General features: G+C 45.3%; 1 protein-coding gene across 3 annotated transcripts in view; it reads left to right on the top strand.

Moving 5' to 3' along the window:
• Window positions 1–27,296, top strand: part of Osp (myosin phosphatase Rho interacting protein outspread) — a 156,512-nt gene that overhangs the window by 59,883 nt on the left and 69,333 nt on the right. For all 3 annotated transcript variants that reach the window (XM_070659056.1, XM_070659058.1, XM_070659057.1), the window contains exon 3: window positions 21,642–21,707. In XM_070659056.1, the coding sequence (XP_070515157.1) occupies window positions 21,642–21,707 (66 nt within the window). The remainder of the gene's footprint in view (window positions 1–21,641; window positions 21,708–27,296) is intronic.

Here is a 27,296-nt window from a genome sequence, read left to right as displayed (position 1 = left end):
TCTGAATTGTACGAATGCGTTTCTTTACGACCGACTGTAATCGGCAGTATCGACGACGCCAAGAGATCGCAAATTGCGTAACGCACGAAGAAAAAATAAAGAAAATTACGAGATTTACGCACGATTAACGCGAGGCGGGAAAACTAGTCGCGATCGCCAGTCGTAATCGTTAGGATGAGATACCGATGAATCGGCACGCCTTGGAAAGGTCACGAGGAGGCGGCTGGAGAGTTCGCGACGGCGCGGTTTCACCGGTAGACGAGGAGGATAATGATGAAAGGGAGCCAGAACAAGCGGAGACTTGCTTTGCCGAACGGTGAAAGCGATTCTCCATTAATGCTTCACTTCGTTAAGAACTTGGAACGCGCAATGTGTGCTCGGGCCTCGCGGACTTCCGGCCGGAGCACTTCGGGCGCGCATTTACGCGAAATAAAAAAAAAATAAAAAATATACCAACGGACTTTCATGGCGAAAAATAAAGAATAACAGGCGAATGGGGCATTACTTGTTCATTCAACCGTTAATGGTTTTTACCATGTTTCTTGACACTATTAAAAATGACGAAGTAATTTTAAGCTCGATTGATAATAATTGGTTAGTAATTAGCAGCGATAAAGTGTAAGCGAATTCTCGTTTTTTTTGAAAGATTGCTCGAGGTTTACAAAATCTTAATTAAAATCTGGAAGATCGGGTTAATCCATCTTTCTTGGATTTTTTATTTTATTTTATTTTATTTTTATTTTTTTTTAAATTTTATTTTAAGACTTTAGTGTTTGTTCTTCGATCCAATTAATAAGTCGCATAATTCTACAGCCTTGAGAAACTTATTGTCTCGCGTTTCTATTGTGGCTCATTTGTAAAACAGGATCGGGAATTAGACGGGACAACGTAGACCTTAGATACCTTAGCGAATCGTTGGAGATCCTGTTGAATGATGAAGCCGCGGATTGCAATCGTGATCCTTCGAGACGGTCTTATCTGTATAACTGTACCTCGTTCGCAGTTTACCGTCACTGCCATCGTCGTCGCCATCGACTATTACCTATTCGCGCAAATCTGCTTCGATCATCGACCGTCAATCGTCATCGCGCTCTCTTTTTTCTTTTTTTTTTTTTTAGTTATCGCGACGACCTCAATTTTCGAATATCCGATTAGTTTTACATAACGGGGCGCACGTAATCGTCTTCCGTTACACGATAGGATAACGTCGGTCCTTGAACGTGACATTGGCGATTTCTAATGACGGCGTTCGAAGGAAATTGCATACTGCAAAGCTCCTCTTTCAATCGCTCTTTTAGGATTGACTCGTTGGAATTTGCAGAATGCAATAAAACGCTAGGAGTAGTTTACTGCATTGCGTGTTTGTCATTAAATATTAAGTTCTCTGAATAATTATTTTAACATCGCAATATCATACTGATATTTCAATTACATCGCAACGTTATAAAAAAAATATTTTTTTATAAATATATTAATCCTGAATAAAAAAAAATTTAAGTTGAAATCGACACAGCTCGTGCTGCTACTTATACCCGCGTATTATATCTTTATTTTTACTGGGAGGAAGTAAGAGTTAGCCGTACGTACGAAACTCCCAAAAAATGATTGTACTCATCACGTGCCTGTAAAGGACATGACCGTAATCCTCCGAGGTGGTCTTATCCCTGTAACTGTACCTGTCGACAGCGGTCCACCGACGATTGCCCATCGCGGCTACTATTAGCGATTTTCCCGTTAGGATAAATACGTGCCAGGCGCCACACAGGATCTCGGCGATTAACGGCCGATTAACCGTAGCGCGTGGTCGTTTACGAGATTTTATGGAAAAGTATCTGTCATGGAATTTATATATTTCTCTTTTCTCTCTATTACTCATTTTCTTTTTTTTTTCCTTTTTCTTTTTTTTTTTTTTTTCCACCCATCGTTGACCGCATTGTGTTATTACTCGCACGCGGTTGTTAACGCGCGCTCGAATCGTCGACACAGTACTCTCGTCTTGTTCCTCCAATCTATCTACTTTACGCTTTCTTCTACTTCCCTCAAGTCTGACGATCCCTCGAACGATGGCGAATTCCTGCGGCGGTCGTAGCTTTCAAATTGGACACAGAATAGCGGAACTCTTACGATCGTATGTTACACGCGTACCGCTTCTTCTACGAAGTCTCGTATATACCAATCATTTCTCTCGCGCGAGAGAGCCTTTATGCGCGGCGAAGGTTTATCGCGGTGCTTTTTCTTTGCAAATGAATTCTCATGGCGAGTCACGGACTCGGGCCGAGTTTGCAAAAGTCATATCGGGGTCGCGCGCGAAATTATTCAGTCAATTACTGAGATTTCCTGGTTAATCTCGATTAACTGTTAATTGATGTTGGGAAACAGCCGGAAGTCGACCGCAAGGAGCGTAATATTGAAAGCGCGCATTTATAATAAGCGTAACGCGCGTATTCGAGCAATTAAGAAGACCAGTTATTAACAAACGCCTGCATTCGTCCGTGTAATTTCGTTGGAAAATCTTATTGAGATCAAAGTTAAAAATTTATTCGTTGAAAAAAGCGTGTTATTTTATAATAAAACAGGAATTGCGCGATAGAAAAAAAAAAAAAAAAAAAAAAAAAATGATTAACATACTTAAAAACTTAAAAGTATAAAAATTCAAAATATCGTTAAAAAAAACTCATTACGCAGCGATCGGTTTTTAACTAGAATTTAATTAGGCCGCATTCGAGATTTTAAGACCAACGCTGAGAGCCTCTTTAAAACTCATTCCCCCGTGAATTGTACGTGCTTTGCGAGCACCTCGGCCGGCCGGCCGAACGATCCCGCAGAATATCGCGGTCGACCTCAAGTCGTTACTTTTATCGCGCCTCGGGATCTACGATATTTGATCCACGATGTCGCGGCGCGAGCGGCTGATTCAGCGCGGGGAAGGCAGAGCGGCGAGAGCGATGTGTGCGTGATCGGTGGTTTTCTAAGAGGGTTGCGGACGCGCGGGCTCTCCAGCGCGGCACTTGCAGGTGGTTACACGTCGCCGACACGGACTCGGATTCGCGTCGCTCGGTGCCGTTGTCGGTGGTGACGTCGTCGTCGTGGTGGTGCTGGTGCTGGCACTGGTGGTGGTGTTACGGTAGGTTATGCCTTGCATTCCTGCCGAGGTCGACGAACCGAGACGAACCGCCTGTGCATGCCCGCCGCCGCGTTGCTCGCTTCTTGGCCACTGTCCGGCCTGCCTTGCCCTTACCTTTCCCTTCTCGCCGGTCTCTCTTTCTCTCTCTCTCTCTCTTTTTCTCTTTCTCTCTCTTTCTCTCTTTTCCCTTTCTTTTCGTTCTTTCGTCTCGTACCCGCCGACGATGCTGCGGCCGTAGCCATGGTGAGCCTTCGCGCACCCGCGACAGAGAAACACTTCCTCGTGCCGCTCCTCCCACACTTTCCAGGGCGTTCCCCACGTGCTACGGCGGGACACTTCCGTCTGCGTCTATCCCGCGACGCGAAATCAAGGTTCCCGTGCGTTACGCTTAATTATCCGGCGACAGTCCGCCTCTAGGATCGCCGGCAAGTCTAATTAAGGGATATGTCGCGTGAGACTGGGACCACGAAGAAACTTATACTCCTATCCGCCGTCCGCTTTAATAAGCAATTCCGCGCGCTGTCTCCTTTTTTAAATCATCGAGGATATTTTCCGAACCATTTAATATCGCGTAAGTAACGCGTAATTGTAGTTTACATGCAACAATTTGAAGTAGATTAAATTTCATTCGTTTGAAAGGCCGGCGTCTCGTTTTGTGGCGAAGAGACCTTTTTCTTTACTTTTTCCTGGAATTGCAGGCCTGTGGGGTCTAAATATAATTTTAAACGTGTGAAAGTCGCGAGATTAAATGACTACTTTTCATTAATTTAATGCGCGCACACTATATAGTGGAAAGAAAGTCGATCTTGTGCGGCTTTTTATATCTATCGTGATAAGTTTTTTATAATTCCTTTTTTTTTTTTTTAATTCAAAAAAGCAAAAACGAGCATTCGACTGCTTTCGTATTTCGCAGCGGTGCAATTGATGCAAGTGCTTTTTTGGAGAAAGTACATCTATTAACTTTTCCATGAAATCTCGTTGATGACTACATTCTCGTTAATTCGCCGATTAGTTTCAATCTCTCAATAACAATCTAATAATTTTTCTATTTTAGTTAATTTTTTATATTAATTTTATTCCTTCAGAAAAAGGTTTAAAAGCCTTACTTCCCATCGTCGTTCGCGCTCATTTTAATCACGCGACAATTTTATAATAATCCCGGCGTTCTATATATATATGCCGCCACTCGGTCTGTTCCATTTCGACAATCCGATTCGCCCTTTTGTCGGCTCTCGGCCTCGGCTCGGTGCAATTAATTGGACGGCCAAAGGAACGATAAAAGGAAATGCCATTCCCTTTTCCGGACGGGACAAAGAGTTATCTAATGGAGCTCTCGCGCGAGGAAAAGAGAGAACGAGGGCTTCGGGGGTGGAAAGAAAGGAACGTACGCACTCCTCCCGCCTTAGGCGGAGTGCGATAATTAATTCCGCGCGATCGTTTCTCTCAATTGTTATCGGCGTCGGCCGTTGCCGGATCTCACTCTCTTTTTCTCTCTCTTTCTCTCGTTATATTATTTATTGTTTTCATCGCGGGTCCTTCGCACCGGTCACTCGCCGTATGCGAATCGCAGCCAAGGACGCGGACGCGATAAAACGCGAATTACACGCGTAGAAATCGCCACGGCGATTTGTCCCTATTTATGCGCCGTGTTTGCAGAGTGCGAGCGCAGGTACGATGTCGAATTACAGTTGATTGCTATCACTTGTTCGCGGCGGCGCGTTGGCCGTCGCGCGACACCGGCGAGGTTGTAATGAGGGTTTTATTTATTGTTACGATAATTTATTGTGGAATAAATATAAGCGCGCGTCCGCGCGCAATGCGGGTATGCGAGAAAGTGCATTCTTCTGCACGCATCCTACCGCGCGGGGGAGGACGGCGCGAACGCACGGTCCCTTTTTCCTCTCTTTTTTCTTTTTTTTCCTTCCCTCCGCCCTCACGAGGGGAGGGGGAATAATTTATCGCTGGGTGTGCGGTGTTTACCCGCTAATAAAATCGTGAAAGTTCAAGCGCAAGATGAAGATAAACCGCGCGGTGCAAATGCGTGCGGCCTTGGCACTCGCAAGATTTAACTCCTCCTCGGGGTCCAGAAAGGGAGGAAAGGGGGGAGGAGGAGACGCGCGGAGTTACGTGAAATATTTCCCCGGCTAAATCACGGTTATCGGCGGCGGCGGCGGGGCTTGAGAACATTATTACGCGCCCGTAAAAAGCGTCATTACAATCGATCTTGGCCGCGCATAAGTCAGAAGACGCTTCTCGGAGCTTTCGCAACGCGGGGGATAATTTTCATCGGCCTGAAAGATCGGAAAGCCCGATAATGACGGGTGTAGGTACAAGTTAATCATTTCAAAAGGGGAAATAGTAGAAGATAATTGTACTCATTTAGATGTGGCCCGGCGTAAAAGGGATCTGTCATGTTTGAAAGGATATTATCCCGCGTGCATAGAAATGCAAAGGGAAAAGGGGAGAGAAAATAATCATCTCCGTGTTTTGTACGCGCGTACGCGCCGGTGCGCCGAGCGCGGACAAAGAGACGCGAGAGAGTAGCCTTTTTGCATTTCTATGCAGGTTAATATTTCTTTGTCTATTATCTTTGTCCGCGTTCTCCGCGCGGGTAGGTAATGAGCGGTTCTCCGTACGTGCGCCCGCTTCGAATCAATGGCACCCTCGCGGTAAGTGACCGACATTCTCTTCACCGCCGCTGCGCTCGCCCGCACGTGCCGATGACGGTAACCCCCGGGGGACAATGATGTGCCCCGACAATGGCAACGAAGCCGGGGCTTAGCCGGCGCATGTAAATGTAACCTTTTGTAAAAGCCCGCGGAGGATGCCCGGCCGCCGCGAGTGAAAGGTGCGACGCGCATCTCCTCGATTCCGCCGCGCGCGCTCCAACTCGTCTTTGTTTTTCTCTCTTTCTCTGCTCCGCCGCGGATTAGGAAATGTCAGCAGCCAGCGGCTGTTTGCGAGAAGTAGCGCCGTGAGACGCCTCACAGTTGATTCGAGCGCGATAACAATGTGATGCAACGGAGAAAAATCGTAGGTTCTCTCTCTTTCTCTTTTTCTCTTTCTCTGTTGGGTGCGCGGTGCGTCGTTATTCCCGCAAATAGGTCGATGACATGTAAATTATTGTTCGCTCGGGAACACGCACGGCTCTCGTGGAGATACGCCGTTTAATCAGAGGTGCTTATTTATACTTTCTCCTTGGCTCTTATTGGCAGGGGATAGAGCTAAAGTTGGAGGAAAATTTCTCGCGTCACGATTAGGCACCGCGCCGGCTACGTTAAAAGACATTCGGAAATTAATTTATAATTTTGCCAGCCGAGACGTTGCGCCATCGATAAAGATCGCGAGGAGAAACCTGGCGTGTCATTTCGCCCGAGTGATGAATACGTACCTCGTAGGTATCACTTTTTTACATTACAATTCAGGATATGATACAAGGATGTATCCACGATACCGCGTTAAAGATACGCGAGATTAAACACCCGGCTAATTTTTCTTTACCTAAATACGCGCGATGATGAACACCGATTCGGCGAAATTAAGAAGGCTGAACACGTCTTGATGGGGCTCGACTAAACGAGCACAGATATTTATCGAGCAAGGGGATCTTTCCGAGCGCGTTCGCGGATACAAAGTGGTCGTATACACCTCGCTGGAGGAGTTGAAACAAAACGGGCATTATGTTACTGTCGCCATTTACCGCGCTCTCGCGAACGGTCGAGAGCTCGCGGAATAACCTTCGATCCTCCCGCATCCTTCACCGTGCCCGAGGCGCGCAGGATCGAGAGAATCCTCCGTTCGGGGCCCTCTTCTCGTTATGCAACGCGATTCTATTCGACGGCGAACCGTTAATTTAATTCGCGCTTTCCAGTTAATTAATACCAATTACGCGTGCGTTGCCGAGGCCGACACTTGTTCGCGAGCTGGCCGCGCACGTATCCCGAGGAACGGGCCCTTTTAATTCGCGTAAACACCTAAGAGCGCCGCGGCGCGAGGCGCGAATTAACGCGCCGATAAATTAACGGCGGACGTGGAATCGGTTGTACGATTAATGATTGCGGGTTAACGATTACGGTATCGCGAACTACAAAATATTCACCTAATGGGGCGATCATGATAGCGGAAAATGTGTACGTCGTGCGGTTCTAATTGCCGCAACGAGATCAATTTTCAAATCAAGGCTAATTGCAATTTGTCGGTGGGCAATGAACATTTAGCTTTTTAAAAATATGTTGAAGTCGCGTGATATATTTTTTGCTTACTGTAAATTAAAACCCGCTGAAGAGCTAAAGGGGTTTATTAATTATATAAAGTTGTATAACTGTATCAAAATAGAATGTCAAGTGCTGCGCGTTTATAATTCTGACGCGATTATTTTATATCTAGAATTTGTATTTTTTTTAAATCCGGAGACGTGCCGTAATAGTGACTTAATCGGTCGCTGCTATAATTTCCTCGTAATCTCTGGTCGGCTTTCAGAACTTGTTGATTAATGCGACGAGTTCAGTGAACGCGTTCATCATGTCTCGGATATAACTGATACGTGTTACTTATGTCACGCATCGCGAATGTGGTTTATGCTCTTCTTATAAGTTATTTCTCGAGTTGACTTATTTCATCTATAACTTACATTTTACTGCGCCCCGTCACGCGGAGAATCAAAACATTCTTAAAACTAGACCTATGACATTTCGAAGTTATATTCACCAAATTAACTCTTGAATTATTTTTACATGTATTTCAAAGTTTCCTACGTTAAAAGAAAATTGTTTAAAAAAATAATAATAATTATATAATCCACGTTAATTTTAAAAGTAGGCATCTACACTCCACCTAATTTTTTTAGACACGAAGCAGCGGTAATAATTTCAAACCGTGGTAGAATTATTCACGCGACGTCGCGGCCGGAGCCGTGTCGAATTTTACGCAGCCCTGAGATAATTTGTTTAAAAGTCGTCCGTCTGGTTTCCGGCTCGACAAGTATAACGCAATCGTAATTCCCACCTGTAACATCGCGAGCGCTGGATTTGCATGCGAGTGAACCGGGCGCGAAGTTGGGGCCCGGGTCTGACGAATCCCTCCTCCCCTGGGATCCGGACAATTAATTGGACCCGCCATAAGCTTAAAAGACTGTTATTTTGCAGCATGTAACCGCATTTAAATGAGGTTACGTGTCAGCGTGGCCGCTCAGATCCCTCCCTTTCTCGCACCGCGACAACCATCCTTTTTCTCCCCTTTTCTCCGTGCAGTTTTTCTTTTCTTTTCTTACCTTTCCGTACCACAACCGATCTATCTTTCTCTATTTCTTTTTTTCTTACATTTTTTTTTTTTTTATCTTTGATATATCTCGTGGAATGAAATTACTCTTTCTACCTCTACGCGCAGTTTCTGTTCGGCGTTCATTTTATCGCAATTACTTCCATTGCGTCGTGCGAGGAACATATCAGTTTCTTGTCATCTTAACACGAAATAATTTATATCTTTTTAACGGTTCGGTAATTAATTTTATCTGATAAACAAAGACAGATGTGACAATTTACGAGGTCTATTTCTGTCTTCAATACGCTGCGATTATCTAATTGGATTACAGTAATTATCTAATTGAATTATTAATAATTACGCGCATTTTTCTTCACACACTAATCCATTTACTTATTTTAATTTTTTTAAAAGTCTTTTTTGTTATTTATTATTTTTTTTTTTATGGAACGTACTTTTTTTCTTTCTCAGTCTTCATTCGCATATCGTGTATATTTCATGCAGTTCTAACTCGTGCAGTTCATAATCTGTCTTTCACTAACAGAGAGATGAGAAAGCTCGTTTCTCGTCTTTTTCTCACTTCTTCTTCCCGAGTCGCATTTGTCATGTTCCCCTTTTAGCTCTCGCGATTCGCCGTGACGTCGAATTTTATCGTATCGGCCTTAATTACGGATTTCTGTGTCACGCAGTCGCGCGCGGAGATTTTTCGTGTACGCTTTTCATTATACAAGTCATTAAAAAGTGTAGTAAAAACAGTCGTTCTTCCTGCGATTTGTGGTCAGACTCTTTGGTATTTATAAAACTACGAAGTAACACGTACGTGGCATTAAGCGTTATTATTTTTCTTAAAAAAGAAAAAAAAAAATCTTATCACAAAAAAGCCGTGTTAGATCGAATCTGTGCAATGTTCAATGGCAAATTAATGGAACGTGCGAACGTTCGCGCGCATAAGTCATACTCTCAGCGTGCGAAATTGCGACGTGGCCGATTTTTCCTGCCGAAAACACCGCGCTGAATTTCAGATCGGGCTGCCGATCGTCCTTCTAGTTTGCGCTTTTCTACGCAACGCGGGACGCCTTAGATCGTTCCGGCCGCCTTATTTAGCGCGCCTAAGGAATGTCAGGGGGGCTTCTCTTTTTCTCATCGGCGGTAGCCGTCGCGCTATACTGAGGAATTCGCGCGCGAATTCCACGGAAATACACTCGCAGGGAGGAGCCGCCGCGCGAAAGCCGCGGCCAGGGTTCGCTAGAAGATATGGGATGTTTCCCGCGCGATATTAACTTTAACCCTTCATAAACCAGAATAGCTTCCGAGTAACATACCGCGGCCGTCCGTCCATATGTCTCGCGCGAAATGTGATGTATGCCCGTGTTTAACCTTTAACTGCTCGCTCGGAAGCTGACAGACTCCGCATTTGTCCGACGTGTGCTATTACTTCCTTTTGTAGTTTTGATTTATTAAGAATTGCCTCGACGACTACGTGATTATTTGCGAGATTAAGACGTGAGCCAAGACGCTAGCTTATACATTTTTCGACAATTACGACAATGCAAACTTTTTATTATTATTTTTTTTTTCTTTTTCTTTCCATCTCTGAAGAAAAAAAGAGTCGTAAACTTTGCTGTAAATCTGACAAGCTGACTCCGATTACACGCAGTGCGATCTGTATCTCAATTCAACTGTTGAGGGAAATATTTTATTAATACCGTGCTCCCTAGTGTCTAGAGCAAGAATTGGGCGATACAGAGTTAAGAAACCTGAGCAGCGATAATAAAACTTCTCGTAAAAGGTCGAGCCTCGTTGCGCCGGAGTAATGTATACATCCCAGGGATATTGTGACTCTGCCCCGAAGCGTAGAGCAGTTTTTTTTCTTTTTTTTTCTTTTCGTTTTTTATGTAAAAAAATAAACGAAAGAAAAATACCGCGCGTTTAAGGAGTAAATATTGCGCTTTTTACGTGGTTCACTCGTGGAAGATACCCAGCGACAACGGTGATGAAGTTTTACACACCTCGGCAGGATGTATTACAACCAGAAATTAGAAAAGATAAAGAATTTATTCTCCGTTTAAACGAGCGTTTTGCAAACTCCGCCGCTTAGCACGACGAAGAGAGAAAGATTTTAATTTATTTACTTAATGAAAGCGCATGGCGTATCCCGTTATGACATGAATACGGCGCGAATGTCTCGCATTAGCAGGTTCGAGTATCCTTCTCGTTACCAAACAGTTCGCTGTGGGAAGATACAAATTATCGACGTATGTCGTATTTACGCGTGAGTTTCGGAGTCCAAACGAAACGTCGAAGTTTCAATATTGAGATTTCTTACCATGCGTTCTTCAGTTTGTGGCGCGATATTTTTTTTTTTTTTTTTTTTCTTTTTCTTTATTCATCGAAGTATACGTTACGGTACGTAAATTCGATTATTTGGACATTCAATACTTTTTCTCGCGTTGGAAATCGCGTCGAACGTTAAAGATAATAATTATCAACCGCCTATCGCCGCGTGATATTCGCGTGCCTCGCGTAACGTGTTTGGTGAGCGAACGTCGACTCGAATTTTCGTGGCAAAAGGTCATCTCGTTATGAGACTCGTATCGCGGATCGTGCGGCAATTTATTACGTAACCGCGGGCTCCTCGCCGCCGTCTTCGTCGTGATATTCGTACGTATCCAGGATCTTGAAGAGAGTCCCCTCAGCACGTGCGGACACGCCGCGAGATTTGACGTAACGAGTTCTTTCCCTCGCGTCTCCGTCGCCGGCCGTAGAGCAGCTGATAGACCCGGAAGATTAAAACCGTAAGTCGCACGAAATCGGACACTCGTATATCATTTTCCTATCAACGGGGCGCGTGTCAGGGCGCGTATTCTCGTGTACGAGCAAATATTCGCTGACGTGATACCGTGGAATATAATAATTACTCTCGTGTTAATGACACATTTCTTCGCCGACACCGGAATTGATTTTCCACCTCGCGTAGTATACACATGTGCGAGGTTATTATCAGATTTACTTCAGGCGTAAACTTATTATCTTTAGAGCTCATATTAATTAACGGGGTTAACATTCATTACCTACGGAAATATTGAATAACATTTAAATATCTAAAACCTGCATTTTGTCATACATGCAATGTATTGCATTTTATTTTAATTAGAAATTAAATAGCACGTACTATCTCGGCGTTACTCTTTTTAAGAGCTAATTAAAGAAATGTTTTTCACGACGACTTTCGCGATGACTCGCGCTTTTCTCTTTTGATGGTTTCCGCGTGCGAAACCGGTGACATTACCGATTTATCGGCGATTTCACGGAACTTTTTCCTTTTTTTTTTCCTGAGTAGACAAAGATAACCGGTATCGGGCCTATCGACCTACCGTTGTCGGCGATACGCGCGTCGTACGATAGTTCAACAAGGCTTACACACTTTGCTACTTACTCTGCAGCGTCTTTCTGCAGAACATCCTGCCCCGATAAGGATCCCTCGTCTCTTTGGCATGCGTCGGACGCAGATAAGGCTACTTTTCACCGCTGCGGATCGTAGCCGCTAGTTCTGCGCGCTCGTTTTTAAGAACGTCGCGACTAAACGAAGCTAATGCACTCTCTCTCTTTCCTTCCTCTTTTTCTTATTGCTATTTTTCTTTAAACAGAGGAAGAGAAACTCTCTTGCGACGATTCTAGACTCGAAGGAATCTTCCATCGCTCTCTTTTTTTTTTATTCCAGTTTTTAATAATACGTCAACTTTTCCTGATTTAATTTTACCCTAACATGCGCGACTTTACTGTAGACTTTAATAAATTTTTAAGGTGTACTTTTAACACATTTAAAAAAAATATGATAACGAGTTTAATATTTTAAGTATTAAGTACACGTTTCTTTTTTTTTTTAATTTATATTAAACTATTTTTGTTTTTGAACGGATATTGTAGAGGAAAATACAGCGCTCTACTGGTCGATTTTCCACGCAAAGTATCAGTCGTAAGAAACTCGGTAAGCGAGTGGTATCTCGCTACAAGCTCGTTACAACGACGAGTAATAATCGAGTCGTACGTTGTCGTCGATCTGCGTGGAACGGTACACTTGACCGCTATCCGGGGCTTTCTTTCTCTTTCCGTTGTGAACGTCGGATAACAGCATCGGGACTCGCGATCGCAGATTGGCCGGCGGGATAAAGTCAAGAAACCGATGAGAGAAAGAAGAAAAAAAAAAAGAAAGAAATAATCGTGCACCATTAAGCAACGCGGATCTTCCGCACGTTCCTTCTCGCTTAATTACGCGATGATTTCCCCCGCATAATAATTTATCGGCGCAATAAATACGTCCAACCGCGGACGCGGTGTATATCGCGTGCACGATGATCGGTTGATTTAGATATGGGTCGTGATAGATCTCCTTTTATCGAAAATGATACCGGACCCAGTTCTAGCGGAGAAATTTTTCACCGGCACGCGACTTTTCCGTCCTTCCTATTTTATTTTTCCGCGCGCCTGTAGCTTTCATTGACGTCAACGGTGCCTCGTTCTCGTCGCGAGAGACTCGCTCTCGTTATTTCTCATACGACCACGGCAATTGACGAGATTTTATTAAGACTCTAACCCGATTCGATTTCCTCTCACGGAACGTGTCTCTCATGAGACGGTTGGACCGTCGCGGCATTACGTTTACGGTTCTTCCAAAACGTGGCTTGGCCGCCGAGAATCGCGACGGAGCAATCGCGGCGGACTATGCAATCTGCATAAACGGTTTTAGCGGCCCCCGACATCAGGAAGCCGAGGGAATTTTATTCAATTAACGGTACCCTCGCACTTCTCGCCGCTGAAAAATTTATTAACACGCCTCCGCTCGGTGCTCTACGGTGCGCGCGGCTCCGATTTTTCTCCCTGACGCGGTCAAAGAGAGAAAAAATTTTTTTTTTTTTTTTCTTCGAAAAGTGGCAGAGAAGCCTCGACATCGAGTCCGCGATCTGGATTCGCAGCGCGCGAAATAATCCAGTCATAAATTCGCAGATATTAATCTAATTACGATAGCTCCGGGACGGTCGCTGCGGTTATTCTTAACGGCGATATAAATTTCAGAGTTTTCCCGGCTCTCTCAGACATCTCTATTAATTGCGGCAATGTCGCGGATATGTACCGCGCGTAAACGGCGGATAAAACACCGTGAAAACCGGGGCGCAACCGTGACAACTAAATCGCGTCGGCGATACATTATTACGATTTCTAATCCGTGCCTAGCGGAGATCTACGAGTAATGTCACGCTTCGTACGGATGAAATAACGTGGGGACAACAATATTCGACGTCTCGCGATTCCGTAGGAATAGAAACTTCATATCGCGTCGTCGAATGTCGCACTGGAGAAAACGCCTAGCAGCCTTTGCGCTTTTTATTTATTTTAACTTTTTTTAATTTTTTTTCCTCTCTCTTTTTTTTTTACCAGAGTCCATTAAGCGTTAAGAAATGAGAATACGAGTTTATATAATCCCTAACGGATTCTTGAATTGCACAAAGCTGGCAAATTATTATTATTTTTTTTTTTTTAATTTAATCCGCACGTAAAAATAACGCAAATTATTACCGGCACACTTATACGTACAATTAGTAAACGTATATACAGTTCTGAAATAATCGTTCGAACGTACGTGGAAATTCCTTGGGAATGGGACGGGAATACTTTCTTTCTGCCTGCGATTAGAATTGCGCGTCGCGAATAATCGCGGCCACTTCTCGCGGTCTCTTTCGCCCATGGCCGCGATTCGCAGGAAGCGGCCCGATCGCGGGCTATAGGCGCAACGTTGCGCAAGTCAGCACCAGGAAGCTGTCGACGCTAAGTCAGGGTCATGATAGAGGCCGGGGATAAATGTGTCTGTGCCACGTACGGCCCTCGTTTTCCTCCGTGTGCTTTGGCCTTGTCACTAGTCGCCGGCCAGCTGGACTCCTCCTCGCGTCCCGCTTCATCTCTCGTCGCCGCCATCTTCGTCATCGTTCCTCTCGCGACGAGAACGCGAAAGAAAAAGGAAAGAAGAAAAAGAGGACAGCGAGAGAGAAAGATACTCTTCCAGAAAAAGGACGGAAGTAGGGAAGTAAAGTTTAGTCTGGGGTTCTTTAAACTCTGTTCACGCCGGAGTACAACGTGTTACGAAGATAACCGTATAACGAATAGAATTTCGATCAAATCCATTTCGACTGAAAGCTCGAATGTTCATTCGAAATTTAACGCCAGCTGCTCGAAATAAATAAAATACAATTTTACTACCTATTTTTTTTTTTTTTTTTAATTTCTTTTGAATTCCGAAAAATCTTGCCCCTCGGTGTTGATAGGTATCTAGATTTGCTCGCAGCTGCACCTGGGATCGCGGCAGCCTCGATGATTTGTTCGCCAACGGGGCTACTTTGGCGGGGCCCGAGCCCTCTTCGTCGAGATTAGCATTTGCCGCTTAGATATTTTTCAGCTTGGGGAAAATACGGCCGCGCGATAAATAAGCGATTAAGCGATCCGCCCTGGCTCTCTCTTTCTCTCGGACGCTAACGCCTCTCTCGCCGGTTTATTTAGATTCTACACAGGCCGGATAGAGTGCGAAACCTCGTACCGAACGTAACGTTCGTTCCCACGATCGCGATTATCCAACCCTTTCGCAAACAAAACTCGCGGCCCGATTTTCGTGACTAGTTCCTCGCGAAAAGTGGCTCGCTCGTAGAGGCGGCTGAAAATTTATAATATCGAATAATCGACACCGGGCAAAACATGTCGAGTTAAATAGCTCTCTTGCCATCCAGACCGTCGGTGTTTGAAAAATCGCCTCGCCGCGGCCGATCGTTTTAGTGATCGCGGCACAGGCTATTTACGCCTCAATATTTGCTCGGGATATGAATTTATTTTGTTTCTTCATTTATCACGGCGCTGCTCCGAAGCGGAGATTAATTCGTACGAGAGCACAGCTCTGTTTTTTCCTCTCGTTTCAACCCGCGTGTCTCTCGTGCGTGCGTGAGGCGCGCGGCATTTAACATTGTGGACCGCGTTATTTATAACGGTACAGTGTCACGAAGTTTATGGCAGGGTGCAAATTACGATGCGAAATATCTCCTTTTTTTTTTTCTTTTTCTCTCCTTTCGTTCGATTGCCTTCGTTCCGGGCTCGTAAATCTGACGTATCGGGCGCAGATAAATTATGAAGCGATTGGAAGGTTAGTGCCATGTGGGTGGAAAGTCGCCTTGGCGAAATTCCGATTTGCGATCGCGCGGAGAAAAGCAGGAGAGCGAAAAAGGGAGAGAAAGAGAGAAGAAGGAGCGAAGGATAGCTCGGGGATATTTTTTTTTCCGAGTTATAGAAATATAGGGCACTTGATTTTCTCACGGTCGCGATATCCTGCGTTTCAAGCTCGATACGTTTCGCGACCGTACGTAACGTCGCTGGCGCAATTTATTTTTTTTTTAATAATTTTTTTCTACGCAATTTTATTCGTCTCAAAGCGTACGCCTTAGCCTCGAGCAAGATTTGGTCACGGTTAAAGTTTCGTGTATTAACTATTATCACGCCTACGAGAATTAATCCTTGAGTATTTTATTTATACGTGCACGTAGTGCGGCGTTTGGTAGTTTTTACAAATATTTTTTTATCGCGTGCTTAGATTATACGTGAATTATGACTTAGTTTCATATTTTATTGTCTCTAGATTCTCTAAGAACGAGCGCCGAGCGTTTGCGATCGTATCGCGATTTAATCCAGGAATGCGAGGAAACGAACGGTAGTAGCATCGATGGTTGATTCTTTCTGCGGGCGTGGTCGGCCGTATAGTCGCGAGCTGACGAATTACCGCGGCGCATGGTCGGCAGAGCATGAAAGCAAAAATCGGCCGGGTTTCGTGTCGAGCGAAACGTTCATCATCGTTCTTTCGCCTTGGGTGACTTCGCCGAGTAGCCGAGCTCGCGCGAAAAGCGGTGACCCGCGACGTGCATCTTCGTCGTTTCGCTTGACATAAGCAGATTCCTATCTCTCTCTTTTTCTCTCTCTCTTTCTCTTTCTTTCTCTCTCTTTTGCAACGCAGCCTGAAAACGCAGTCGGCACTACATCTCACACCTCGCGGAAATGTTCTTGCGCTCGTTAAACGTTGATCAACCGGCATTATCGATATATTCACGACGAAGAATTATCTCTTGTATTTTTTTTGTTTTTTTTTTGATTCGCCGAGAAACATTACCAATCTCTCTTCTCCGAGTCTTAACGCTTACATCGTACAGCTATTTAACCGCGGCGGTGTACGCTCGCATCAATTGACAGCGATCTTCTCCCGCTAGTAGATTAAAATTAAAAGTTAAACGGAGAAACGCTAGATCCTTTATCTGAAGTTATCGATGCGATTGCGGTGGTCACTTTCATCAGGGTCAAACGATTTTCTCTTCTTTGCTCGCTAGCTGATAACGAACAGCAGCAGACCGCGTAGAGCGAGTGACGTCGACCGAAACGATCGATCGATTTTCTCTCTCTCTCTCTCTTTCTCTCTATCGGCTTATCGCCGCGCCGATGTATATACCAGAACTGATTTCTCCGGTTGACTCTCCGCCAAAACCTTTCTCTTACATCGAAGAAAAATTAACGCTCGATGTCACTCGCGACGAATTACAAAATTAATGTGGAATTAAGCGCCGACCCATATCCGCACGCAATATCGCGCAACAGTGTTCCCGTAAATTAGGTAAAATTTTATACCACGCTCTCGAGCCGTCATTACGGCCTCGCGCGTATTTGGGCCACGCCAATTAGCCGGACAAACCGCTCGAACAAACGATCGTTCTTCGTCGCGTCGTTGACGATCGGCATCTCCGCGACTTTCACTCCGCCGACTACCGACCATTATATACTTTCCCCCGATACACCTGTCTAACATTCGATAATTAAATGAGCCACGTGTTCGTCATATCACGCCGCCGGACATTGTTGACTCGTTTAATTGACAGCGACGTGGTCGGCATTCTATCTAAATTACGGCTGAAAGTTGTGATGGGACTCCGGGACATGGATCACGAGCACAGAGGTAAATGCAATAACGAGCTTTGCTAATTGCCGGCCTGGTTAGCTGATAATATTATCGTAAATGAATAACAATTATATTGAAATTAATGCTTTTCACTGGCGAGAACGACAGTTTAAACTGAAACCTGTCGGAAGGTGTAAAGAAAAAATAGAAAGATCGCGAAGATTCTGTTTAAAAAAAAAATAATAGAATTAAGAATTTATTCGTTTGAGTAATATTGATATTCGAATAATTATCAGTGAATTATTAATTAATAATAAATTGGAAGTCTACTTGGCGATGTTGAAATAATTTCCACCTGTTTTTTTACGGCCACTTTTGGAACCGCTCTGTATCCCAAACACGTGGAACGTGAACTTTTTATTTTCAGTCGGCAAAACAAATTCGTTCGCGTGAAAATATTAGTCACGCTGCTGCGAGCATGATTCTTTATTGTTATTAGCTTGTTTCGAGTGGCTGAAGATTAAACGGCATTCCCGGATAATGCTGTGCGATACCGTGGCTACATCACAACTTTGCGTATCGAGAAACGCATCGATGTCATTGAAGAGTAGCGATGTATCCGATCGCAGATTATTAAATTGACAACTAAATTTCTTCAAAGAAATCCTAACGAAGTAAATTTAAAACCGGAATATTCAGAGATAAATTATTCCCAAAACCGAGTATACTTTGCAAAGAAAAAAAAAAAAAAAAAAAAAAAAAATTAGTAAACTAATCGTTGATATTTAATTCATATATCAATATTTTATTAACCTTTCGCAAAATATATTTGCGTTATACGTTTGCGATAGACATTTTACAGTTCTTCCAACTCAATTAAAGTTAAGAGGACACGATGCGATTTATGCGTGCTTTTCCAGCCGTTATTCTATACTGCTATTCACGCAAGTAGAAAGACACAAAGAATGTCGAGGACACCGGCGGTCACGGTATCACACACAAGGCGCACTACGAATCCTTAGAAAGGATCGATTCGCTATACATATTTCTTTTCTGGCCGCCGGTATTCAGAGCGGGCGGAGTCGAGGAAATAGGATCGGCCGAATCGCGGATTCCGTCGATAGGGGATCGCCAGGAGAATAGCGTCGGGTCACGTTACCGTTGTGGTCGGGGATCAATGGTCGGTCCCTTCGGCAACCTCGGCAACGACGGCATCCGCATGTTAGGTAGCACGCTAGCACGCCAACGGCCACGCCGACAGGGTCGTGAGTCGAAACACGAATAGCGGAGCCGACGACGAAGATACCGAGCCCGATCGGTGGGTGACCAGGAAGTCGTAAGAGGGAAATCGAGACATCCCGTACCGAATTATACACGGAGATCGTCACGAACATCTCCCAACGTTTCTCTGGATTTATGTGCGCGTGCAAAAACGTTAAAAAGCCTTGGGATACCTGAGAAACGCGTAACGTCATACGCGCACCACGTTCCATTTTCAATTTTTATTTTATTCTATTTTTCTTTTTTTTTTTTTTTTTTTTTTTTTTTTTTTTTTTTTTTTTTTAATATCTTTCCGGTGAAGGAAGATTGCAGTCGATAGAACATGATAATTTTAATACGAACAATAATAATTCCACATAATTAATTGCGTGAGCCGAGGGATTAACGCGAAGTTGAAAATGCAGCGTGTAATGGCTCGCGATAAAATCAAGATTTAGAGCTCGATTATTGGTATAAGCGCGGAGGTCTACACCGTCGTTCGAAATCGTGATCCTGCGGATAAATATCGAGGTCCAGTGGCATCGTAAAGTACAACGTGGAAAATCGTAGATTCTTACGCAGATTTGTGCGCGGCGAATATCCGAAGTCCGCTTAGCGAAGAGTATAAATACGTGATCTTCGTGACTGGCGGACTGATATGTTAAAGGCAGTCAAGTTAGCGTCAAAAATTGTTTAAAAATATAGAGCACATCTCTTAAAAAAATTGACTTTATTTTCACCAATATTTTTTGGGGAGAAAAAAAGCGGTAAATTGTTAAATTCTTAATTTAAAAAAATTAATTTAAAATTACTTTATTACGGAAAATTTCTAATTTATTCTCACGTTAAAATCTCGTGAAGTGAAAGGAGCGTCGGGAGGTTCCGACGTGAACGATATCGTAATCAAATATCCAAGTCCGGAGGCTAGACCCGAGTCTATTGATACGTTTACAAAAAAAAAAGGCCCGTCGGTTCTTAAGGCACACGCGTGCGGGAGGAAGATTATGAGTACCGGCTGGGAGAGTTCCGTGCTTTCTCTCGATCGTACTGTCTCAATCCTCTCGCTTATTGTGTGTTCGTGCTTCGCTCCTTCTTCCTCCTCTTCCGCCGTGAGAGATCTTCCCACGCACGTGCCGGAGTCTACGTACGGCCGGTCCACGGAACCCCCTGGTGAATAATTACCAGATGAAGATACCGCCGCCTCGTGTAGGCTGATATCTGTGCTCTTCCACGGCCGTCCCCGTCCAGCTATTTTGCAACGGTACCTATACGCATATGAGCGTCTATTCCGCATCGCGACAACGACGTTTCGTACGTCCGCGAACGAGCGGAGAGCGTCGCAATTTTCGTTCGGGACTTGGAATTCGGCTGTCCGCGGTCCGAAATCGGTCCCGATATCCCGATGGACTTTGCTCGTATTAAGCTCGACTCGAAGGTTTTACGACTGCACGACTTTTCGTCTTTATCGGTCGCAACTCGCTTACGATTAAAGAGGGTAGACCGACCCTCCACGCACTTAAACCGCCAGGTTTTTGATACATTCTTTATTGCCTCTCTTAACGAATCAATGACAGCAATGTTTTCCGTTATCCGCGGTTACATCTCTCGAGATTTCTTCTCCGAAATCTTTATCGCTCGCGCATGAATGACGCTATTTGGCAATTCAATAGGGCTACGCGTTATGGTGAAAATAAAATCAACAGCGGAAGAAACGGTTTCAAAATGGAAATTTTTTACGGAACGATTTGATCTTAATGGTTTTACGAAGAAAGAATATTATATTTTATCGTTGCTCTTCTTTTAGGAAGAGCGTCGGCGTTAAAAATTTAGAACACTATAAACTACGTCAAAGTTTATTTTTGTAAGGAGAAAAAAAATTCAAGAAACATATTTATTAATTATGTATTAATCTCGTGCAATTAATTTTGCACAATTCTCATAAGCGCATATTATATACGTCGCGTAGTGTTCTTTTTCTTTTTTTTTTTTCTGCTTACTGTATAGTTACCGCGAAAAACATTTTCTGTGTCAATGCCTGCGGGACATCGTGCCCATCACTATTGTAGACAAGGAGGTTAATCGATATGGTCGGTATCGCATAACTGTGCATGCGGCCCGAACGTAAACTTTACACGTAGCGTGCATTTGCATACAATCGTATAGCGTGTAAAGTTCTCGCTCTATAAACGTCGCGATTCTTTCGAAGTGCGCCCATCAAATTCGCTGCCTGTTGCCACGTACGTACGGCGAATCCAGGGGGAGTATTTCCGTGGTATAATGCGCGGTGAAAGCGACGCCTTTTATTAACCGCGATGGGATTTGCATGAAAACAATACCTCGAGAGGTACGGCGTGTGCGTTTTATTCGCTCCGCGCGAAACGAGGGGATTTTTTTTCTAGGAGAAATTCGACGACGTGGGGATTTCCGCGGATAAGAAGTTCCTCGTAGGTCGCGACGTAAATTCGGACGCGAAAAGACCGGCCGAAATATCGCTCCCGCGAAGCGGGCCGCGGCGCGATAAAAACTTTTTTTTTTTTTTCTTTTTTTATTCCGCGGCTCGTGGCAGCGAAAGAGAAATCGTGACGAACCGACCGCTGTCGAGCTGCTGCGCTCGTTGGCCGCGGCGCTTCTCTTTCTTTTTTTCCCTCCTCGCCGACTTTGTTTCTAATTAACGGACTGCCGCGTGCTAATTGTCCAGCTGACGTAGCGGGAGGCCTTAGAGAATTCTTTAAGGTGAATCAAAGGCCTTGAGCCGTGCGAAATTGTTTTCTCCCGGCGTAGGATGCGCCTTTCTGCGTAAATTGCAATGCGCGCGGCACCGTGGAAAGTTTTATCGACGTTTTTCCTCTCCCTGTCGCAATCTCGCTTTCTGTACAGCGACCGCGGCAATTATGATAATTATTTAAATAATACTAATTAAGTAATAATTAAATTTAATTGCGCGCGTTTGACCGCGACGCGTGATTTAGCCACGTTAATGAGTAACAGTGATTATTTCTGACAATACTATCTTTTTCTTGTTTACAGAGATGGCAGAGGAGGTGGTTCGTTCTCTACGACGACGGGGAGCTCACGTATTCTGTGGACGAGCACGTGAGTAGAACTTGTAATTTGATATTCGAGACGAATTTGTCCAATCAAATCCCTTTAACCGATTATTTATCTGTTCATCACGCGTGAAAAAGCCGCTTTACAGCTGCAAATCCATTTATTGTATTGATACGGATTCCGATTCCCTTGGATTTACGTTTGATAATCCGTGATTAAAAAAAAGTTTTCTTTTTTTTGCGTTTCACGTCTTTTATCATACTGAACGATTATTCCGAGCGCCGAAAAGAGTTTTATTTTTATTACTTTCTTTTTTTTTAATATTAGAGCCCACATTAATTAGGCAATTATATATAGTCAAGTGTACATAATTATATAATCAAAGGCAAACATCTCTCGTACAACATCTGTTCGGCAATTAATTCGCGTTTTGTAAAACAGCAATTTAATTCTCGCATTCGAAATCACCTTACGGTGTCGATACGAGTGGTATTATTAAGATGAATGGGAGAGACGGAGGATTAAGCTGCGGCATTATATCACGGATATAACGGAGCGGGAAGATGGCAGGCGCGCACGAGTTCGAGTATCGAGAATTGTCAGAATCCGTGCGTTCACGCCGGGCGGTGGGATCAAGATCCGCGAGGTGGGCTTCGCGGAGGCTGCGTGTACGCAGCCGGTGAGCCCGTGTACCCGGGAGGTCGTAACCGATTGTGTGTAGCTCCACGGCGGCCTGGCGTGCACGCATCGCCAGCCGGCCCACTGCCTACCGGTATCGCATCGGCAAGACGTCCCGGCAAGATGCAGCGCGGCGCACGCACCGAACATTCGTTGCTATAAATGACCCCGACACCGGTACATCTCGAGTTTCCGCTTCCTGGTGTCGATGCAGACGCGGAAACTCTTTCAGCCCGTCAGAATTGATTTACGCGCGAACGGCCGCCAGAATAGAATTCATTACAGTGTCTCTCAAGAACGTCGCTCGCTCCGACGGCGGTACTTGGATTGACGTGTCTGTGACCCAATCGTTGACATTTTTTTCGGTACTCTCGGCGGTCGACATATAGTCGCATACAATGTATATAAAACTGTTAATTTTTCCCTCCTGTTTTTCTAAAAATTTTCTTTTCTTTTTTTTTCTTTTTTTTATTTTTATTTTTTAAAATTTTGTAGCAGGTTTTCTGGAAATATTTGATGCATAATCACGACGGCTATCCGTTTTTTAAATGTTTCAATTGATTTCGCGTTTATGGAACAACCGGGCGCGCGGCATCTTGAGAAGCAGTTCCCTACTTTTGATTAATGCGTAAACTTATCTCGTTCCCTCTCGACGAGCTCACCGCCGTAAAATAGAGAAAAAAAAAAAAAAAGCGAAAGGGGGAGGTTATATATTGGATCCGCGCGCATAAATTGAACGGAATTGCCGTCAGCCTTGAAGTGTCCTTTACCCTTTATTTAAATCACTCCCGTGAAAGAGCGATTGTGGAGATGGGCGCAGGGGCGCGCGCGCTACGGTCTTTGTAGACGCGCTCGTCTACTCCTCTCCGCGAGCTGCGTGCCCGCCTTGGCCATCCTCGAACCCAGATTAATGATCCGGTCTCGAGGCTTAAGAGGGCCATTCGTTTCGAGAATAATCTCGGCCGAAAAATGCGAAAAGATAATAACCGGTATACGCCGCGGTGGACGCGACCGTGTGTCTACCCCCGGTGCCTCGACTGGACACCGAACGCAGCACAGAAGTCGTTCTGGTCGTCCTTGGCGCGGGAATGAGAAATTAGGCTAACGGGTCGAAATAAGTCAGACGAAAGCAGCCTCCGCGGGACACGCTGTATTTCCGTCGATTCGAGCCGTAATCTCTCCGTGCCTTGCCTCGTTACGCCGCGGCTCGCGAGCACCGAGTTCTCTCCCGAGGACGATCGTGAAAGACGTACTCCGACCGCGGACCCGAAGCCCGTAAATTAGATTCCCAGAACTTTAGCGAGGCGCAGACGGACTTGCTCGAACGGGCGAGGGAGGTACTTAGGGCGAGTAAGCTACGCTGTTTCTTTTGCCTCTTTCGGTTTGTTGTTAAGTGGAGCCTGAATGCTGGACTGATTTTACGAATGTTATAAACGCCGGCTATATAATGTAGATTCTTTTTTTTTTTTTTTTACGTTTATTAATTCGCGAGGTTCGTGACATTTTAGTTTGACGATGCTTTTAGGATATTTGTCACGAGGCCGTATTTTTATTGAATTGATAACGAGTCGAGAGATTAGTTTTTTTTTTTTTTTTTTATGCACGCTACGATGCGCTTTCCTTGCCGACGATTTTCAAACGATCACCGGCAACCTTGTGGCGATTAAGAGATCGCGGCTAACATTCCATGAATAATCGGCGGCGTGGCGACTCCGTCGTTGCATTTAGCAACGATACATCATCATCGGCCGACTATCGGCCGAAATTATGGCCGCCATTAATTTGCGACTCACGACTCGGTATCGCGCTCGCAAGGGGTAGGGCCCTAGGGAGGTACGCAGCCGCGAACGAGCCGACGATGGGGTCTTTTTCTGCCGATCTGTAATTTGTTCTGTCATGAATCGTCGGCGGCAGCGGTGCCCCGCGCACGGTCGTGGGAGATCCCGCGGAAGACCGATTGCTTTCGAAACAAAGCCTGCTCTTACCTGTCTTCGGTGTACGGCCGACGAATGGGGCGCGCGAGTAAAACAGGCATTACGCCTCCATCCCGCGCGGAATTGAATCCGGGGAGAGGCTGCGGAAAGAGAGAGAGAAACCCAACCGCGCCGCGTCGCGGGGTTAAAAATAATGGACGCTGCAAGAGTCTCCCCTTTCGGTAGAATAACCGGCGGTAATTGCCCGCGGGATAAGACTCCGTCGGGCGGCAAATCAACGGGCCACGTAAATGAAGGAGTCGTATTCTTACCGAAGCCGAGTTATTCCGGACGGATCGGCGCGTATCGCGCTCCCCGCGGCTCTTTCTCGCGGACATTCTCCGCGGAAACCGCTCGCGCTCGCGGATAAGCGCCTCCCGACGTTGTGCGCGTTTTCGCGACGGTAAACTTTCGCGGCCGATGAAATTAAAAACAGATCGTATCTCCTCGCGGAGGCGCGCGTGCACGCACGCGGGCGCGGTGTGCGTGACTTTTGAAACGAGCCCGGTTTATCCCCGCGAAATCGCCACGGTAACGAGTAGCATTCCCGAGATGGTCTCCCCGCGAGTCGCCGGCCGCTCTTATTTCGCCGGTCGGCCATGTGACTAATTCGTTTAATTACACCGGCATAAATCAGCCACTCTCTCGGTCGTAATCGGCCACCGCCATCGGATTCTCGAATTATTCGCGAGCCGAGCCTGCCGATTCAGCTTCTTTCCTGCGCTTCGGTATAACGAAAGTGAAATGGACTTTCGCGAGGTACGCTCGACAGGGTAAAAAAAAAAAAAAAAAAAAAAAAGAGCGAAGAGGGAAGAATTATTAATGGCGTATCTCAGGATCAGGATCGGAAGATCCAATTTTCTGATCTCCCCGGCGATGCTCGTCCTTGGGAATCGACCGGTCGGCAGCGCGAAATAATTGAAACAATTTATTCCACGATTCGCGTAAAGCCCGTTCTAATCTCGGATCGATCTTGCGCTCTCGCGGAGCGCTTACCCTTTCTCGTCATTCATTGAATTTACATAATTGCTTTCTGATGATACGGATAATCGTCGCCGCCGGATCGCAGATGGAAGGCTTACGGAAACGCTTCTACGGCGGAGGGGAACGGCCTTCTCGATCAATTATCGATTATTGCAGAGAATTCCTCCCGCGGTACGTCACGAAGGAATTGCTGTTGCCGCGGCGTGTATTTGTCATTACCTTCGTGCATCGCTCAACCCGTCATCGCGCCGCGCATTCATCGCGGCAATTTGAATTTGTAAACGCGCCCCGGCGCGGTTTCTGTCGCTAATACTAAGCACGATTTCACGGCCTCCAACACGCTCTTCATAGCGCGTCACTATTCACTGTCATTGCTGCGCCTATTTGCCGCTTAATGACATCGCGCGCGTTTCCGCCGGGATTTCGAGCCAATTAAAACATGCGCGTCGCGAGCGTACGCGAAGAGGAGGCCTCTTTCTCAAACGTCGATCTCCTTGGATCCGGCCAGTTCGAGCGTTACATAAAAATTTCCCTCCCAATTAAAGCTATCTTCTCGATACGTCGAAAATTGAAGTCACAAGACCGTCGCCGTGTGACGTGATTCCCCAGAAATTTCCCATTGTCGGAGCGCCATTCGTTAATTAACTCCCGGATCGCTTATACAAACCTATCTTAATTATCTTTATATTAAAATACAGCAGCGGTAAAAATGTGATTTATTGGCTGTACACTTTTCGCGCGGCCACCACGTTTCAATTGTATTCTGAATATCGCGACGCGAGGCGCGGCGGATCGCCGACCTACCTAATGATCGCCGTGACGATGATCGACGATGATCGAGGCGATGATGAAGCGGGTGACCCTCTTTCTGCTGAACGGTATGTTCTACGCTAAACGCAAGTTAATCGGCTGACCCCAATTAAACGATAGCCATCGAGTAGGCTGGGCGAGACAACAGCTGCGTTACCGATAAATGTTAATGAACCGTGGTATCGCAATAATAGCGTCGTTATTAGCGAGCGGGCCCTCATTAATTAAAGAAACCTTTGTTCCTCCACCCACAGCCCCTGCAATTTTTGCACGTCGACCCTTACCGTTTAGAGCGGAGGTCTCTCATTGTCTATGCTCGCAATTCGAATGGCTAATTTCCTCGAGAGATGCAGGAGACCAATAAAGAAGACGGTAATGAGAATCTGCATATTTCGTACACGATCGAATGACTTTAATCTCGTGATTAAATTTATTATCGATTGTTAGACCAGATAATAATTGCGCTTTGAACGAAAAATTTTTTTTTCTATTCAGCGATAAATATACATATATATATAAGTCGCCTATTTGAATTAAAATTGCAAAAATTTTATCGCGAAAGTCGCTGTTTGCATACGAAACGCAGAGGATATACGGCGTACCTTACCTCTACTTAATTTATTACTCGGCAAATCATGTCATCTCCCTTCGTCGGAATACAATCTCATTAATTCCTATTAATCGGGAGGATCCGGGGTTGGAAATTGAGGCCCCGTATCCCGAGCGCACCGTGAGCGATCACACACGCACGACGTTTTAACGAAACAAATTGCGGTACGAAGGGGATCCGTCTCGCCGCGACTACATCATCGCTGCGAGAGAGCTCTCCGGCAATCACGATCCGGCATCATCGGTCAGATCCGTTTGTTCATCTCGCGCTACGTCAAGCGCACGCAACACACACGCAGTCTGATTATCCTTCCCGTCCTTTTGTTTCTTTTGCCCGATGCGGCGGCCGCCGCCGCCGCCGTTGCTGCCGCTCGTACGTCGGCTCCGCGTACGCTCGATATTAATACCGATACGCGTGCACGGATTTACATGCTCGCGGGCTTCGGTCCGCCGCGTACATTGCGCCGCGGCTGGGTGCAATTGAACGCACATGTACGCGTACATTATAATTTATATTATATACGTTTATATGTATATTTACATACGTACACGTGCGCGCGTTTAATCCGCTCGTGTACGT

This window comes from Cardiocondyla obscurior, linkage group LG07, assembly GCF_019399895.1.
Source record: "Cardiocondyla obscurior isolate alpha-2009 linkage group LG07, Cobs3.1, whole genome shotgun sequence".
NCBI lineage: Eukaryota > Metazoa > Arthropoda > Insecta > Hymenoptera > Formicidae > Cardiocondyla > Cardiocondyla obscurior.
Note: the sequence above shows the minus strand (reverse complement) of the source record. Positions and strands in the feature narration are given on the sequence as shown.